Raw genomic sequence first — 19568 nt, 5'->3', positions numbered from 1 at the left:
TTAATTGTTAATGCAACATCTTTTTTTACTTTTATGGTTACTTTTCTGTGCAGTGCCCTGTTCTGCTCATGTTTAATTCTGTGTTTAGAACCCACTGCTTAAGGAGTAACTACAGCTGTGATTCAAAGCACAGCCTGTGCTTAGTCTCTCCAGTTCTTTTCTCCAGACATTCTGGGGAAACAGAATCACCCCTGCTGTATGAAAAGAAGTGGGAGGTATGAAGAGGAAGGTAGACACAGAGGACCACAGTCTGGGTAGTACAGGACTAGACTGGACAAGCAAAGTGCTGCAGAACAAGGCCCAAGTCTAAAGATTGAATCACAGAATTGTTTTGTTTGGAAAAGACCTTTAAGATCACCAAGTTCTCAAATGGTTAGCTCACACAGATTTTGAACCCCAGTCCTACCACACTGTTGCTCATCGATAAAGAGGCACTGACAAGACAGGCATGTGACCCATCTCCAATGGTATTCCTAAGGGGGTTGTGTCTTCAGCTCTGTGGTTGCATCTTTACTGCTAAATAAACCAGAACCACTGTAAACCTACAGATGAACCCATGTCCACCTCAACTGCTTAACTGTCCATGTGCTTCCTAGCACAATCCTGGCCCATGTCCACCACTGCTGCCTAGGGTGATAGCAGAGGACATACATAGCACAGGCCATCTCCCATATTCAGTGTGGCTGAGTGCACCAGATTTGGCTTCCTCTAGCCTACAGCGTTGGAGGGCTCTTTGAGCAGGGTTTGCACCCTTGGATATGCCACATATCCTCATGCAATGAATACCTTCATTTTCATGCTATGACACCATTGCTCTGAACTTTGTCAGAGATACCAGTTTTGTTCAGATAATGTAAGCTGAAAAAAGGGAACAGGCATTACAAATAATGGTATTTTAGAACTTAGGGCATCACACTAGATCCCAAAGCAAACCACTGACCAAGCCCTATGTAGTATGGACAAGTCAGTTTGTGGTATTTCATCTCCGTGCTAGAGAATGATCCCTGTCCTGTTTTATGTATCAGTACAAATCTGACTGATAATTGATGTACAAGATAGCTACTTCAGTGGCCGTTCCCAAAGTTGCATTATTTTCTTTAGAAAGCTTCATTTCTTTCTTTAGTGCCCCATTCCACCACTTTCATGACTCAAAACTTCCTTATGGCATATAGACTTTCTAATAGTATTGTCTTTCATGAAAGTAGTTCACTTCTGCTTTTTTTCCAGCTTGTTTTTCTCTGTAAATTGATTTGTAGGGATTGTAAATTTCTAGGAATTGTAAATAGATTTTGCAGGGATTTAATTTCTTTACAGTTGTTACTTCTCTTTCTTCCCAAGAACAGAGGGCAGCTTAGATTTTGACATGAAATTTATGGAGTATCTCATACAAAAGAAAACATAAATCCTTGTTCTTTTTCTGTTACTGACTGTGAAGTAATTTGAGATCTTAACATGCTTAGCATTATGGAAAGGCTATTACTATTATGGTACAAGTTGTGGATTCTCTTCGTGTTAAATGATTTCACTATCTGCTACCATATGTAGTCACCTCCTTTGAGCCTAGATACTGTCTGCAACCTGTGTGGTATCATACAAAGCAAACGAAGCAAACACAACTGTTTATAGCTGCCACTCAGTTGCCACAGTGGTCCCACATTTTCCTTAGCCTTCCTTTGTTGTCAGTGTATTTATTGAAACCATTTGTATTGTCCTTCCTATCCCTCACTAGTTCCAACTCCAGATGAGCTTTGGTTTTCCCATCTTCATCTCTGCACCCCTTGGTAATATCTCTGTATGGTTCCCAGGTAGCCCATCCCCATTTCCTCTTTCTGTGTACTTGTTTTTTTCATTTGATTTCACTTGGGAGCTCCCTGTTTGTCCATGCTGGCCTTGTACCATGCTCGCTTGCCTTCCTGCATGCCAGGATGGACTATTCTTGTGCTTGAGGATTTGCTTGAAGGTTGACACCTTGGGGTATCAAATGAAGTTATACACTTTACCTGTAGGTTTTTAATTCAAAATAGAAGATGAGTTTTTTAAAATTATTGTTTAGACTTAAATAGGTAATGAAATGGAGTCAATACTTATTTATTCACTACTAATTGCTATTAATACAATGCCTGTGGTAAGCAATAGTAATTAAAAAGCTGCATTTATGCAAAAAGGTGAAATAACTGGTACATTTTCTTCTATTCTCGACAGTTTCATGCTCTTTATAATATTTCTGAGGTGGATAAATTGAGCAAGAGGGTGTAGCTTGGTCAGTGCTTACAGAAGCTGACCACTGCTTGGTAACTTGAAATTAAAATAGCTGATGAACTTTCATGCTGTAGAATGTGGGGCAGGTACCTCTGCTGGTTTCCATCAGTGAGAGAAGAAACAGAGGATTCGGTTAAATAACACATGAATAGCTACAGGGTGCAGGTTTTTAAGTCTCAGCTGAAATGAAACTTACTGTTGTGGCTGTCAGAGGCAGGAAATCAAGGAAGGGAAAGATAAATTGTCAATGAAGTTAGAACACAGGCATGAGGTATTCTGCTGAGCTCCTACTGTGTCCATCCAGCCCCTTTCCTCGTGAAATACCAGACTGCATTTGTTGGTTTTCAAAATGACGTCATTAGGGTTCCTGAATGGCTGCCTTATTTTTGACCGCACGTACTGGCCTGGTGGTTCTCTCACATGCTCAGAGGTGAAATACCACATGAATACAAACTGAGGGTTGCAAAAACACCAGTACAAGAAATGTGTAAGGCTGTAAATACTATTTTTCATATTCTCTCATGACTTTCTGATTCTGACACACAGAAAAGATAACAGCAGTCTTACATGGAGCAGGGAATGGTAGATGTAACTATGGGGAGAGCTTGTTTCCACGCAACATGCCATAATAGTGTAGCTTATGATAGATAACATGCTTCCTTCAGGGTCTCAGTCTTCTTGGGCACAGTTCCCCATGCTGGAGAAATGTTTTCCCCCTCAAATTACAAAGAGGGAGATAAACACATAGGTTCATTTCTTTTACCATTTCAGTTTCTCTTGACTTCCTTGTAAACCACACTCATGAAGGTGAAAAAACTGTAAAGAGGTAACACTGAGAACTCCACCATTTCTTTTACTGAAAAAAAAATACTAATAATTTTTGTTCAGTAGTGCAAGATTTACCTTTATCGTTGGTGTTTTGAAAGGAAACCAATGGCTATATCTTGAATTTTATAACAAGAAAAAGTAGAGTTGTGATATAAAAAGCTGTAATACATGTAATACATGTAGGTATTACTGATAATAAAAGATACATATTTTAAAAAGTATAGAGTTGGTAGGGTTTTGTCTACTTCATAATTACAAATTTCACATTGAAGGTTTATGACTGTAATCAAATTACATCAAAAACATTACCCAAAGGTTTTAAAGATTATTGATCACAGGTTAAGTCTTAATTTTTCAGCACTCTAGCCCTAAGAAAGCTCTGCCTGTGGATGTATTCTACTAGGATAGTGCTGAATGTGGATTCTGTTAGGAATTCTGTTCTGCTGACATCTCTTCCCTCACTATTTTAAGAAAAATGTGCAACAGTTACAGATCTTGATGTCTGTACATCTTTAAAAAAACCCCATGTTATCCCACTGCCTTATTTTCTTAATCTCACAATTTAATATGTACTCTAGGTTACAATTTCCCTTAGGTGGTTTAGCTAACAGACTGACTAGGTAAACCTTTCCTTAGTCTCATGAGCTATGGAAAAGTGTGTGTCAAATTTAAGCAAATAAGGCAACATTAAGATAAGAACACTGAAAATACATACATTCATGTTAAACTTTCTCTTTCCCAGTGCTAAGTTGTTTTCTCTTCTCTTCTCTAGGCTGCTGTAGTGCCATCTGCACAATCTCTCAACCTAACTGACTTCAACTTCAGTGATTTTGAGCTGTCAGATTTTGAAACAACACTGTGTACGATTCGAATGTTCACAGACCTCAACCTGGTGCAAAATTTCCAAATGAAACATGAGGTATGAATGCTCTCAAATGCTGCCTCACATAAAAAGACAAGTTGATTATTAGAAAATCAGGAGAATAGTGAAATGAGCCTACAGGAAATATGATTGGCAATCTATATTAAAGAGTATTTAGTAAACTAGGAAGGCACATAAAGGGAGCGATACAGAGGTTTGTCATCAGTTTGGTTCTACTGAATGAGTAATTATTTGGTTAATAGACTATAAAGTGCACTTGGAAAACTTGTAGAATGGAGGTAGAGGACTTGGTTAAAATTCCAATGAGTTTGAAAACGTATAGCAGTATTTCAAAACCAGCAAGAATAAATATATAAAGGCTAATGAAAACAGTCAAATGCCTAAATTTAAAATGACAAGCAGAAGAATAGCTAGCATTAACAGAGAAAAACATTTCACAGCTACTAGGATCAGAGACTGCATAACCATTTATAATGTGCCCTAGTAGCAAAAGGGACACATTTCATTCTTTACTGACAGTGGTATTTAAGGTCCATGGAGTAATTATAGCGTAGCTCATATTTGAGGAAACACACAGAGATACAAAGTAATTAAAAAAACCCAACAGTTTAGGAGATTGAGCACAGTTTGAATGAATTAAAGTGTTTTTCTCCAGAAAATAGAATATTGAGGTGGGAGATGATAGCAACATTCCAGTCGGTGAAAGACTGTTACAAAGGCGACAGTTATAAAGACTGCTGTAAAGCTCTCTTGAATATCCCAGTACTTATTTTCAGCTTTGTTGTAAGGCCAAGAACCTGTACTTCCTTAAGGGAAATGTCCCAGTAGAAGAATGGGAGCCAGGTAGCCCAGTCATGGGTGGGCTTCGAGTTCCTGGTGGAGCAAGTGTAACGGATTTCCAAAACCAAAACACCACCATGGCAACAGACACATGATTACACATCTCAAGAGAAGCAAGAGAGCACCAACAGCTTTGAAGCTGCGCTTTCAACTTTCCATACTAGCGCTAAAGAAAACTGACAGTAGGCTAGCCCTTCCTGTTCAGTAGTGGGAAGGCAGAGAACGCGTCTGCTTTTGTCTGTGCGGAACTGTTTGAGTGAGTGAATGATACCGGGCTTTCATTTCTGCCTGTACAACATCTTTTACTAGAAGCACTAAAAATGTTCTGGAACAAACCAAGTCCTAGGTTCTCAGCTGGCATTTAACATTGAGCACTAGGTTCTATCCATTTAAAGCAAGGGACCTCTCATAGTACACATCCAATTACTATCTGACCTTCATACCTTTCACTTTCTAAGAAATAAAGTACAACCTGCATCTTGTAATACTGCTGTGTAAAATAGCCAGGACATACTTTCTTCCTGCATAAAAAAATGCTACCTGGCAATGTAGTACTTGCTGTCTTTCTATCATACGTACTTGCTTTCCAAAGTTCAATTCAGCTTGTCTTTTGACGAGTAGATATGAAGGGAAAGCCACATGTTGATTATCAAAGCAGCTATTAAGATAAGTCCGTAATTAAAAAAACTAGTTTACTGTAAAGGATTTTTTCTCTCAGCCTAGCATAACTCAGTTTCTGAATGAACAGCAGTGCTTCTGACATTATCATTCAGCCATTAGTTGTACAACTCCAAACCCACAAGTACTACGTACTGCCTGAGAGGTGGAACTAGTGGCTGTAAGCATATTCTTACCTGTGCTCACAGTTCCAAGCATGTTATGTTGGAATATAGTTGAGTTAAAAGGATTTTTTTTCTTCTTTAAGAGAAGAAAAGTTTTCAAGCAGGATTAGAGGTTTGTTTTCATAAAAAGAAGAGATTTCTAATACAGTTAGAACTAACTGTGTGATGCTGTTTCTTAAAGGTTCTCTGCAGATGGATTTTAAGCGTGAAGAAAAACTATCGAAAAAATGTTGCCTATCACAATTGGAGACATGCCTTTAATACAGCACAGTGCATGTTTGCTGCTTTAAAATCTGGCAAAATTCAGGTACATTTTGCTGTTTGTACATTAAGAATCTTCTGGCTAAACAAATTCTGTAATGATGCATTGTTCTGATTGTCCTATCAGTAAGATGTTCGTCGGTCCATGGTATTGCTAGTGAAATCAAAATATTTTCACTGGAGGCTTGTGGTTTTCAGGGCTTGGTTTGTGAAAGTGTTGGCGCCCAGTTTCAGTTACATTGTTATTAGTTGATTTATAGTATTTTACAGTAAGCGCTTCCAGGAGAAAAAATAAATCCTATTTGTAGACCAAACCCCAACACCAATAATGAAGAGGCATTCCCTTCCTCTTCAAACTTTGTCTCACAAAAAAAAAAAAAAGAAAAAAAGATACTGGAAGAGACAAAAGCAGACATGGTATTTTGCTCTGTGTGCAGTCTAGCAATCTTTGATGATCCTGACTGAATGTTCCCTCAGTAAGTCTGCGGATGATGATATGCTGGGAGGAAGTGCCTTTCTGCCCTTGGGTAAGGAGGTTCTTCAGAAGGACCTGAACAGGCTGGATTGATGGGCTGAGACCAATGGGATGAGGTTCAAGGCCAAGTGCAGAGTCCTGAACATGGGACACAACAACCTTGTGCAGTGCTACAGGCTTTGTAAAGGGTGGCTAGAAAGCTGCCTGGCAGAGAAGGACCTAGGGGTGTTGGTTGACTGCAGGCTGAATATGAGCCAGCAGTGTCAGAAACAGCGTGGCCAGTAGGTCCAGTGATTGTGCCCCTGTACTGGGCATTGGTGAGGCTGCACCTCAAGTGCTGTGTCCAGTTCTGGGCTCCTCACTACAAGAAGGACATCAAGGTCCTTGAGCGAGTCCAGAGAAGGGCAACCAGGCTAGGGAAGGGGCTGGAGGGAAAATCATATGAGGAGCAGCTGAGGGAGCTGGGGATGTTTAGCCTGGAGAAGAGGAAGCTGAGGGGAGACCTTATCACCACCTACAACTACCTGAAGGGAGGCTGTAGAGATGTAAAGTGAGTGATGGTCTCTTCAGCCAGGTGACAGAAGACAGGACAAGGGGAAATGGCCTTAAGCTGTGCCAGGGCAGGTTCAGATTAGATGTTAGGAAAAAGTTCCTCACTGAAAGGGTTACTGGGCATTGGAACAGGCTGCCCAGGGAGGTGGTTGGGTCACTGACCTTGGATGTATTTAAATGACAGGTAGATGAGGTGCTCAGGGATATGGGTTAGTAGAGGACAGGTACAGTTGGACTCGATGATGTCAAAGACCTTTTCCAACCTTGTGATTCTGTGATTCTGATGGCTTGCTTGCTTGCTTGCTATTTTTGGAATTCTGTTAGTCTTCACTGCAATTTCCATAAAATGCTTTGTTCCTAATTACACTGGATTCATACCACACTGATATTCATGTCTTAGATTCTGGAGTCAGAACAGCATTGAACATAAGTCTCTCAATTGTCTCTCTATTTTGAGAGGAAAAGCAAGCATTAAGGGACACATCTTCCTAAGAGAAAGATACAATCAGTCATTACTAAACTGATTTTTCTTTAGACTAAGGACAGGTTTCATTATCTAGAAAGCAGATGCAAATCTACAGAAGTTGTAACTGCTTAAATAAAATTTGGATGTGGTTGTACAGAGGGTGCAGACCCTTTGGGCAGTGCTGTCATCAGCAGTTCCTCCCATTCTTGTCCTCCTGTTCTTGTCCCGTTATGAAGTACTGCATGAATAATGCAGCTTGGTCCAGCCTCTGTTTCTCACTGGACAGATTTAAATTATTTTTTACACAATACTATTGAACAATTTTAAAGATACAAAACAGTCACAAAAGAGAAACTGGAACTTCTCCACTAATCCTTGTTGGAGCTCCGAAGGAAACAGTTTATTAATTAATTGGATATTGGTTAATTTCATTTTTCATGGGCTTTAAACTTCTCTTAATGCATTTGCCCAGTGATTAATGAAAAGCATGACATTTTCCCCTTCTGATTATTCCAAGGACATTTGTATAATGAATTTATTTTCTATCTATGTAGGGAATGTAGTCTATTTCCCTTGAGGTAACAGAGGAGCTGAACTAAAAGTCACGGGGCTGGAATTTTTAAAAAAATTCCTCCTGCTGTCTCTTGGCTGGAAGTCAATTCCTCTCCTTCTATACCAGCTTTCTAATCAGTATATATAGGGCTAGATGATGTTCCCTCTGAAAACAGCATTGAGGCCTATGGAAAATGATTCTCTCAGAGATAAACCCTATTCTCAGCATACCACTTTATGTCCTTGTCCTCCTTGGGCCAGAACCGTATCTGCTATGTGGGGAAAGACAACAGATACAAAGCACGTCGTGCAAAATAAATGCCCATCACAAAGCTATCTCATTTCTTGTATTACTTCTTACATGTAGAGCAAGCTGACTGACTTGGAAACACTGGCTTTGCTGATAGCAACTCTAAGCCATGATTTGGATCACAGGGGAGTGAACAACTCTTACATACAAAGGTAAGTCTCAGAAAAGTTAAATAAAACCAAAGGAACATCAAAATCAGCGCTAAATATTGTACCAGCTAATGGTATTGATGATGTGAGGCTGTGCAAAGGTGCAGATGTTTACAAAGCAGTACATGCGAGAACAGCCAGAAACCTTCAGGAGTCCATAGCACAGATGCACAACCTCAGCTGCTGACTAACTGGGATAGCAGATGAAGTGAACTCTTTGTAGGCTGTGCAGGGGGAGCATCTTCGTGCTCCTGTTTGGATGTCCCACCCACACAGCAAAAGGTCCCAGCTTCTCTATGTGCAGCTTTTCAGACTGCTCCCTACCCAACCAGCTCTTCCCAGGCCAGCACAGAGCAGAGATCTGCAGCCATTCGATACAAAGGTGTCTCCCTACCATTTCAAACTCTGATTGTTTTACTCATTATTTGGTCATGTTTTTCCAGAATTCAAAGTTGATTTGGACGAGATATGTATTTAAAATGACATTAAAAATGTATGACTGTTTTGCTTTGATTTGGGGTTATCTGTACTCTTTAACTTTGGTAAATTCTGGAATTACAGAAAAACTTTCATAATGCAAAAAAAAAAACCCCAAAACCCCAAAATATGCTTTAAAACCTTTAAACAAAGTATTTTAACTAAGCAAAATATTTCACTACGAAGTTATACAAACAAAGCATCTGAACCCTTCTAAAATTTTCTCCATATTTTAACTTTTAACTAAAAAAACCCTTGTTTTTTTAAAGTATTTATTAATAGTTTCAGATCTGCCCTGAAACTATTTCTCAGTGAATTTAGTATTTGCTTCCAAGTAACAGTATACGATTCTTTAATTAAATAAATAGTTTGACTTAAAACACGGTATAATGTGATTACTGTGATATGGCAACGTGTCCTGATCTGACCAGAGATGAGGAAAAGATACCCAGAAACGTGTACTTGTATCCTTTTCTGGCAGAGCTGGAGAGTGGTTTTGAAGCTACCTTTGGAAGAAGTGGTCTGCTGTTCTCCCTGTGTGTAAAGTAAGATACTAGGGGAGGAAAAGTTTGTTTGAGGCAGAGAATATTGTGAGGTAGAAAATAAGTAAGCTGAAGCGGAATCCCTGCCTTTCAGATATATGTTCAAAATAATACTAAGACGGATGTGTAAAGCAAAAACAACCCACCCAAATCCCCACAAAACTGAAGGAGTGATCTTTTTCTAGTTCCATACTAGGGGATTCCAGCAGTAACTGGAGCCTTGTAGCAATTGGAACCAGTTAGCTATTTTTTGCTTTATTTGTTTAAAAATAAATTTCCTGGAAGACATCTGGAGATGCGTCATCTCTTCTCAAAAATGTCCTGGGAAAGTGTCATAGACAACAAAATTTAACATTCACACATGCTGTAAAGCGAAGATCATTACAGCTTAATAATTCCTTTTCAATAGAAAGTGACATGAATTTTGTTTTTAAATCCCTAATTTTAATCTAAATGAGAAGGGTTTGTGGTTTTTTTCTTCCTTGAAAGCAGAGTGAGTGGATACTCAGCATATGATTGTTTTCTCAAGCAACAGGGTTACAAAAGCTGAAATGTTCCTGGTAGTAGAAATTACCAGAAATGAACTGCTTTGAGGTTTTTCGGTAGATAGGCAGGGGTTTCGTTTTCTTTTTCTTCCAAATCCACATGCAATGTAGGCAAGCACAGGGTATGAAAACTGCATAACCAAAGCACTGTGTTCAGAAAGCAATGGTGTCCTTTGCCTGGCGTGGTGGTTTAACAGAAGTGCTGTGTACTGCAGAAGTAGAACCTGAGTTTATTTCTAGCACTTGTGTCTTCCCAGACAGCCAGGGTCTGCAAGTACTAAGTAAGCTCTAGTTCCATGCAGTACTTGGGAAGATAACCTAAGATGTTTCTCACATATTTCTCTCTTCAGTCAGGATGAACTTTAAGGGACACAGCATGCATCCCACTTAACTGAATGAGAAGTTCACCCAGCATGTGTTGGCACCCTCCTACAATCTGTTTCCTCACAGAAACATGCAAGCATATTTGCTCTGTACAATTTCTGCAGTGGTCTCAGAGGAGGTGCTGGGCAGCCAGCCCATAATCCTTGGGGGCTTGCATCCTTTAATCTCCCTTTCCGCTTTTTTGTTTGTCTTTCCATCTTTCTCTCCACATTTTTGTGCTGCTTAAACCCCCATAGTCTCCTCTTACAACTCTTATTTAAGTCTCTGTGTGCATTTACTTACATAGGAACCTAGTTCTGCAACCAGGAGTTCATGTGAATGATCTCCTCCAGCCATACAAAAAGTCTCATGCAACTGTGTGCTAAAAAAGAACTTCTTACATGACTAAACATTTGTAGGTCAGATTATAATTAGAGTAACCGACTCAGGATCAGCAGCAAAACAGACTCCCAAAAGAATCCCAGTTTAGTTGAAGAGATTACATAAGCGACGTGGGACCAGGGGCTGCCCAAGAAGATACTGAAGCACAAGCTAAGGGCTGCATTATGCAAGGAGGAACAGGGGAAATTAGAAATCCTCAGAGAGGAGTTCTTTCTGTATTTTATCTAAAGCTACTCAAACAGTGAATTCTATTTTCTAGACTCAGATAACTTTAAATTCTGCATCCGCACAGCTCGTTTCATGCCAGGGAGGTGGGGGAGTCTCTGTCTCTGGAGATATTCAAGACCCATCTGGATGCCTATCTATCTGAGTGATATGTCCTAGGGAGCTGCTTTGGCAGGGGGGTTGGACCCGATGATCTCTTGAGGTCCCTTCCAACCCCTACAATTCTGTGATTCTGTGATTTTCCACTTCCTGTAGTACAACCAACAGCTTGTTTCCCTTTTTGATTTTACCCTGGGTGAAGTGTAGGTATTGATGTTGCTGTAGTTTGGTCATGAAGAGACTGCTGATGAAGTACCAGTACAGTTACTAATGCTGAGAAATTACTAGAGCAACATTTTGGGCCCTGCACCAGAGTCCATAGAGTTCAGCAGGAATTTTTCCATTGGTACCGGCGAGTGTCGAGTTAGGCCTGCATAATTATTTACAAGCTTGGTAGCTGAGCTGACTAAATATGCCAGGAAGGTGTTTAAAACATTATAAAAACCAAAACCGTCACTTAAATCTGGCCTGTGAATGAATCCTTCTTGTTGTCTTTCCTCTTCCTACAAGAACTTTCACTCTATAAAACGTTGTATTCTCTTTGTGAGCAGATGGTCTGTACAGGTAACAGAAGGCAGAAAACCAGAGTTGTTATTGCTCTGGCAAAGTAACAGCATTGTCTTTTTATCTGTCTTTTTATTTTGTCTGTCTTTTTTTTATTATTTGTCTTTTTACTCCTTTTGTTTGGCCTGTTGCACAGAAGGGGGAAAGGAACTGAACTGGTTAAGAACAAGCATGGGTGAGTGGGGGTAAACTGATAACGAGAAGAGGATATTAAAAGGGGAGTTATTTCTGGATTAGTAGCATGTTTAATTTGATTTCTCCATTGATGGGTCTTTTTACTCCTCAGAAGTGAACATCCACTGGCTCAACTGTACTGCCACTCCATCATGGAGCATCACCATTTTGATCAATGCCTTATGATCCTGAATAGTCCAGTGAGTGCCACATTTTTGTGTATGCTGAAAGAAACTATTCCCTAATTTACTTTTTATTTTTAGCTTTTGGATACGTTCCCATCCTTATACATTCCAAAGTGATCTTTATTCCTTTTTGGGTAAAGAAAGCAAATGCAGCAGTTTTGAAATCACAGTTCCATTGCCGAGTGCCACTAAAACTTTCCAAGTGCTGCCTGATAAGGGAAGTCTTGCTAATATCCTTCTGAGTACCTGCTTCCTCTGACCAAAGGAAACAAAAGGCTTTGTTGCCATTTTCATGACCTCTTCTGAACAACCAAACAAACCCCAGTCCTTGCTCTCATTTCAAAAAAACATCCTGGCCTACACATACACAAAGCGGTCCTGATGAGACCAAACCAAACACTGCTCATGTTGACATTCCAAAGTGAAGCCAAACCTAAGTTAAGTAAATATGCAAATAAAGCTGCATTCTTCTTAGTATTATTAACTAATTCGAAGACCAGTTCTTCAGCATGCACGCTAATGTCAAAGCAGTGGATTTTCCCTGCTCACCTCCTGTCACAAGTACCGTGTCTCCGGCGCCCTTTGTATTCTTCTCATGAGTCTTACTCAGACTGGACAATACAGAAGAAGAGTGGAGACAAGTTGCCATTTCACCAGCTCCTCACAGTGCTTTGGTTTAACAGCGGGCTGCTGAGATTGTATTTCTATGTAATAACTTGTTATTTATGTTGTTTGATAAAAGGAAAATGTTTTCATTTACGTGAGGTGTGTAGGCAGGTACCGAGTCTATTACAGTTCCTCTGCTTCAGGGAGGGAGGGAGGAGGAAGAGAAATGCTATGATATGGCCAGTGGCAAATTTAATGTTGATGAATGAAATAGAATTAAAAGCCTTTGACAGGGCTCTGCTTGCAGTTTTAGTTTGTAATAGTTGATTGTGACGCTGTTGCTGTGTGGCATTTTGCCATTGCACAAGGCGACTGGAATTTTTATTTTTAAATTGGGGAATCTGCAAAAGGAAATGGGGTCAAAGCATGACATCACATAACAGCAAGCAGCTCACCATGACTTAGTATCAAAGAGACGTTTTAGCCCATTTCACTGCTAACGTTGGTTTGGTTTTGTTGTAAAGGGAAATCAGATTCTCAGCAGCCTTTCCATTGAAGAATACAAGGCCACGCTGAAAATGATAAAGCAAGCCATTCTTGCCACAGACCTAGCACTGTACATAAAGTAAGTAATAGGCAAGTTTGGCTGGGTAGTCATTCCTGGATGCTCGGATTGTGTCAGCAACCTGCAAAATCTTTCTGTTTAACTTCTTTTAAAGGAGGAGAGGAGAGTTTTTTGAACTCCTAAGGAAGAAACAATTTAACTGGGAAGATCCTACACAGAAGGAGCTATTTTTGTAAGTAAAAGCAGAATGGTTAAGAAGTTCGTTAATATTAGTAGGCACCCAATTATCCAGGAGATCTGTGTAATGTGGAACTGTTGGAGAGGCTTCAGAGGAGACCACAAAGATGATTAGAGGGCGGGAGCACCTCCCCTACGAAGAGAGGCTGGGGGAGCTGGGCTTGTTCAGCCTGGAGAAGAGAAGGCTGCAGGGGGACATCATTGCAGCCTTCCAGTACCTGAAGGGAGCAGACAACAGGAGGGGAATCAGCTTTTTAAAAGGGTAGACACTGGCAGGACAAGGGGGAATGGATTCAAGCTAAAGGAGGGAAGGTTTAGATTAGATATTGGGGGGAAGTTCTTTACAGAGAGAGTGGTGAGGGGCTGGAACAGGCTGCCCAGAGAGGTGGTGAATGCCCCATCCCTGGGGGTGTTCAAGGCCAGGTTGGATGGGGCCCTGGGTAACCTTGTGTAGATCCAGACCTGGAGGCTGGTGGTCCTGCCTGTGGAACGCGGGTTGGAACTCTGTGATCCTTGGGGTCCCTTCCAACCCAGACCATTCTATGAGTCTATGATTCTCTGGGCCTGTAAAAACTGGCAATGGCACTAAATGACTCCCTGGGTCTGAATTACTAAGTCTGCAACCTGTAAAAGAAACTTTGTTAAGTAGCACATGGAGTTCCATGAGCATTTCTGGTCTTCCTAAAGCATGTAGGGTTCCTGTCTAGGTACCATGTTCTTTTGCTGTTGATACTTTATACTTAAATATTGATTTGCTGAAATGAGTAACTAAAGATTCTGGACAGGCAGTTTGTTTTGAAGCAGATTCCTTACTGCCAGTGAAGAAAAAAAATAATGAGACACATATTGTAATGCACAGCTCCACAAAAGCAGAAAGGAAGAAGGGCATATTTCAAATTCAGTGCTTTTAAAAAACAGCCCAATTTGCCGTGTTCTATGTCTATTCCTGTTTCAGCCCTTGACCCTCATACTGTCAGTAAAGATGGCACTCAGTGCTGATGTCAGAAATAAACGTGCTACCTGCCCCACAGCAGAGTGAAATGGTTATCTTGACATGAATCCACCAAATGACCCAGTCCAGATTTGCTCATTTCTGTGTGCTTGTTTCTCACAGGTGGAAGTCTGCCACCATCATCCAGCCTTGGAATCCTTTATAACTTTGCTTTAATTTCACTTGTGTTTCTGACTTTGATGTTCCTTGAAATTTTATATTCGATTTTACTCATCACTTGAGTTGGTGGCTACATGCATTTCACAATACAATAATGCATAGATGTCTCTCTACTTTTTTCTACAGAGCAATGCTGATGACTGCTTGTGATTTATCAGCCATAACCAAACCATGGCCAGTTCAGCAACGGGTATATACTTAATTTTAAGATTTGCTAAATATAGATTCCACCTGACAGCTTCTGCTTCCTCCATCCAGTCCATCCTTATTGTAAAGGCAGTGGAGGAATGCAGAACTTAGGAAGCAGTCCTTCACAGTGCTGTACGTGGACTGAAGACTCTCACAGGTCTTTGTGACCTGTGCATTTAGCCTAATCACCATGTTAGCAGTACTCTGAAGGTAAACTGGGAATCTTTGTTCTTTCCAACATTTCTGTGTTACTCCAAGTCAATACAACACACTAGTACCTGATCAACTGATCAAAAACTAGCATGACCCCTTTCTATGCGTTGATCATCCCAACTGTTATCACTAGCAAGAGGCCTGTAAGCCATTTTATTCCCTTTGCATTGTCAGAGTAAAGATCAGCATATGTGGGTGTTTGGTTTGTGTACGGATATGTACATGGAGAATTCTAGAAAACAGCTGTTAAGCTGGAGAGTCTCATTATGGTGAATCCCAAATTGATATATCTTAAGGAGAGATGGGAAGCACATGGAGCAGTTTTGACTTTTAGAGCTCTCAATATGTGAAATCTCTTACAGATTGCTGAGCTTGTAGCTACTGAGTTCTTTGATCAAGGAGATAAAGAGCGGAAGGAACTCAACATAGAACCAACAGTAAGTGGCAGAATTACCTCTTGCCTCTTTCAAAATGGCTTCTACAAAAAACACTTCACAGTCTTTTCAAAAGCTCGAATTTCCCCCACAGACCAGAATATAGGACCAACTCCTTCCCTGCCTTCTTAGTAGTCAGTTCTCTTCTATGGTTCCCAAACACCAAAAGTGTGTCCTTATCTCTGAGCTAGAACAGGCAGCATTGTTCCTCCTAAATCAGTATTACTAAATTGCCTAGGAAATACATTCCTAAATTGGTATCTATTTGCAGTATATCCGAAAGCAGTGAGCTTGTGCATTCATCTAGCTATTTGGGCTCTGTCAGTCCAAAGCCAATCTTCAAAGGCAAGGCATGCAGGCAGATGATCTACACTGTAACCCATATACAGATACCCTGCTGTGCTGAGCGTCCTTTTTAAGGTGCTGCTTTTTACTTCCAGCCCTTCTCTCTGATTTTGATTGAGTCTTTTATTTCATGTATTTAAACACAAAGCTTGTTTACTTCTTATCTGCAGGATCTAATGAACAGAGAGAAGAAGAATAAAATTCCCAGCATGCAGGTTGGATTCATAGATGCTGTTTGTTTGCAGCTGTATGAGGTATGGTGCCTAAGAAGGGATTGCAAATACCTAGACCCAGATGTATTTGCTGTAGCCTCTAAGAGATGCAGATGTAAAATTAGAATTTTTTTTTTAAATAGTCCCTTAGTTACAAAAGATTTTGTTTGTTATATATTGCATATGGTTCATTATTCAACTGAAGAAATTATTATTTTAGTATTAATCATTGACGGTATTTTTGTCTGATTAATGTATTTTGTTATAACTTTTAAAACCTAGTGCTAATTGCTGTGCTCAGTGCACTTGGTGTCACATTCTGGATTCCAGCAGCTCCAGTGGGCTGCTGTGATCATCAGGGAAAGTCACAAACTTAACGCTTTGCTATCCTATCTAGGAAAAGAATCATGTTCATGTTGTCCATTGATAAAAAGGACCAGGGGTTTTAAAGAATTCAGAATTCTTCATGCAAAAGGTGATATACTACATATAGGAAAGTTATCCAAGTTTAACGTTTCCCATCCCATTTTTTTCTTTCCTTTCCCATTTTTTTCTTTCATCACAAGCAGTGATGAGAGATTTCAGTGAAATGTTTTTCATCCTGGTCACAAACTGTATATGCAGATACTCAGACAGATAGAGTGTCATACAAAACATCATAATTTCTCATTTTTTTAAACCACAAAATCACTAGAGTGAAAGCCTGCTCATTGGGACTGTAGTAATTATTTTACAGGAACTGAGGTGAGAAAAAGCAAGCTGAGGAACAGATAGCCTAACTCTTAAAAGAATCTTTCAGTGGCAGGAACAAGGTGATTACTCTTTTTTCCCCTCTTATACAGTAAACCTTTGTAAAAAGAATCCATATCCACAGTTGGAAGGAAAGGATAGAGGAAGGAGAGAGAGCTACTAGCTGCTGCCCCTGAAACTCACTCGTTTCTGTGCTGTAGAAACTGTTTGTCAGGGAAATAAGGCAGCTTTTGCTGGGAAGCCTCAGAAAACTACCCAGCAGGAGGTAGGTAGGCCACTGAAGGAAGACTGAGTATCTGTGGAAAAGGACTTACTATACAAACAGACATTCAAGCAGTACACCTGGGCAGGTCTGAATGCCCACAGCTCCAGAGCCTGACTTCTATATATTTTCTGACTTCTATACATTTTCTTCTATACATTCTATACATTTTCTTCTAGGGGGAGGGCTTTACTTTTCCATTTATGAAAAGACCAGAACATTTTCTATTACTTAGTCTGAAATTCACACTGCTGCTTATTAGCAGTAGCCAAGTGATGCTGGTCCAAACTGTACCCAGCTCCTGTAGTTATCACAAGCAAATGAGGGACAAGAGTAATTTCTAGCTACTGTGCCCCTACTTTTTAACTGCATCTTTCCTATGCCACAGTGAACACAAAGCAATTCCTGGTTAGCAATCAAAACCACCCACAAACGTTTGGAGTCTTCTCCCTTCTCTTTAGCTGGGGAAGAAAGGAGATGCTGCGTTCACAGGAGGGAGGTCTAAGCAGCATGTTCTGAACATACTCATCTCAAAGCTTTCAGCAAGTGCATCACTCTAATGTGACATCTTGTCTCAAATTCTGACTTGGTAGCAGGCTAACAGTGTCCAAGGGTCTGTGTAGGCTCAGAGTATGCCAGCATGTGCCCTAACCTGAGAGAAAGTGAGTATGACTTACCTGCAGGGACAGAGAGCACCAAGGAGGATGAAGAGCCTATGGGGAAGTAACAAAACCCACAGCAGTGCTGGTAAAATCCAAGGATGGGGCTATAGTTTGAGATGATCCAGTGTTTTTTTTTTTGACTGGAGTACAAGTAGGGGATATTACCTGCTTAAGGAGATTTTGGGTTTCTTCAGTGAGTACCAAGTGGTAAAACATATAAACAACTGCAATGTTACTTCAAAAATGAACGAGCCCACGGTTGACTCTCCAACGTTCTAATGCTATAGAAGCAAACAATAAACAGGGTTTAATGACAGCCTTTTCACTGTTTTCTTAGCTTTCATCCAGCAGCAGGAATTTGACACACAGTGCAGAGATGAGTTCCCAGTACAGCAAGTTTGTTTGCAAGTATGTGACTTACCATGTAATTCAGAGTAAGTCAGATTCCAGTGAAGTCTTGTGGCCTGTATTAGTTAGGTAACCAGTGCAGTTAAACTGAGTGACTTACAGGTCTTCCTTTTGAGCTGAGAAACCTGAAAAAAATAAGAGAAATATGTTTCATTTTCTTCATTTTTTCACTGGAAAAAAGTACCATTTAGCAGTTTTAAATACTGTTTAGATATATTCAGATAAAGAAACTGGGAAAACTCCAGATATATTTAACAGCCCCATTCTTCTTATAGTAGTGTAAATCAAGCATAATTCAATTTAGTCTACTAGAGCTAATGAAGAAGCCTATAAATACAAAAGGAACTATAAGACTTATACAAGCTGATAATCCAGTATGTAAAGATACAGGAGAACAAGACATTGCTACCTCACATTATCTGAATGAGACCTGAATTCCATGTGAAGTTCTGACATATTTTATAGTGACCTGCAGAGGGGCTGGCATTCTTCTCTGTGTGCTCTGCAGTCGGTCACTGATGCTACAGCATAAGTGGGCTCGAATGCTCTTTCCTCATACCTTGTTGCCCCACAGTCTGAACTATTAAACTCCCACTTTACACTTCTCAGTGGCGTAACCTCATTCCAAAAGCCAAGATAATCCTTAATGCAAGTAGGGACTGATTGTCATAGGATACGTTTTCATCACATCCATCAGGAAAGAAAAACAGAAAAATGCTGTACTTAAATATCAGAATCCAGTTTTACATTCCTCTGATACTGTAACACAGCCACATCATGAAGTATACTTGACTGACTTCAGTCACACTTCAATTACTCCTCAAGGGCACTGTCAAATGTAATTTATCTATCAAGTGCTGTATTGACTTCAAAAATTACTGGGAGATATTCTCTGAATCAGCAGATACACTGTCACTGGATATGGTCAAATTACCCTGCTCTTTGTTGGATTATCGGTCATTCCAAGGTCATCCTTATGACTAACCTTGCTGTACGTTCAAAGTCCATGCATAGACCTCACTAGGAACACTGCACAGGTCACTTGTGCCTAATACAACAAACTTATCGTGGTTCCCTCTGCACCCGTGTACCAAACGCTGTATGGACACTGCTGCTCATTCCAATCTGCTCTAGCACCAGGTAATTCAGTTCACGTCTGGTACACGGAAGGAAGCCTTCCTTCAAGTTCAGAATACACGTTTGATTTTAAATACAGATAGACCTCATGTTTCAGTCATTGTGATCTCTCTCATGGTCATCTTAAAGAACACTAATTTTGTTGATAAATGTAATCTGTCTTACATGTTCTTAATTTATTTCAGGCCCTAACGCATGTGTCAGAGGCCTGCTACCCTTTACTGGATGGCTGTAGAAAAAACCGGCAGAAATGGCAATCCTTAGCTGAACAGCAAGAGAAGAATCTGATTAACGGAGAAAGCAATCAAGCCAAACGGAACTGAGACACTGAGTTAACAACCACATGCTTAACTTCACATAGAAGACATAGTAATAGGGGAGTAC

General features: G+C 40.2%; 1 protein-coding gene across 2 annotated transcripts in view; it reads left to right on the top strand.

The window, feature by feature from the left end:
• Window positions 1-19521, top strand: part of PDE5A (phosphodiesterase 5A) — a gene marked incomplete at its 5' end in the record, with an annotated part of 63127 nt that extends 43606 nt beyond the window's left edge. For both annotated transcript variants that reach the window (XM_084263971.1, XM_084263970.1), the window contains 10 exons: window positions 3860-4006; window positions 5834-5959; window positions 8326-8420; window positions 11921-12008; window positions 13124-13224; window positions 13319-13396; window positions 14699-14762; window positions 15337-15411; window positions 15924-16007; window positions 19370-19521. In XM_084263971.1, the coding sequence (XP_084120097.1) occupies window positions 3860-4006; window positions 5834-5959; window positions 8326-8420; window positions 11921-12008; window positions 13124-13224; window positions 13319-13396; window positions 14699-14762; window positions 15337-15411; window positions 15924-16007; window positions 19370-19507 (996 nt within the window). In that variant the 3' untranslated portion in view covers window positions 19508-19521. The remainder of the gene's footprint in view (window positions 1-3859; window positions 4007-5833; window positions 5960-8325; window positions 8421-11920; window positions 12009-13123; window positions 13225-13318; window positions 13397-14698; window positions 14763-15336; window positions 15412-15923; window positions 16008-19369) is intronic.
• Window positions 19522-19568: the final 47 nt, after the last annotated feature.

Source organism: Gallinula chloropus (assembly GCF_964237585.1).
Source record: "Gallinula chloropus genome assembly, chromosome: 4".
In the NCBI taxonomy this organism is placed as follows: domain Eukaryota; kingdom Metazoa; phylum Chordata; class Aves; order Gruiformes; family Rallidae; genus Gallinula; species Gallinula chloropus.
This window is presented reverse-complemented; position numbering and strand designations above follow the sequence as displayed.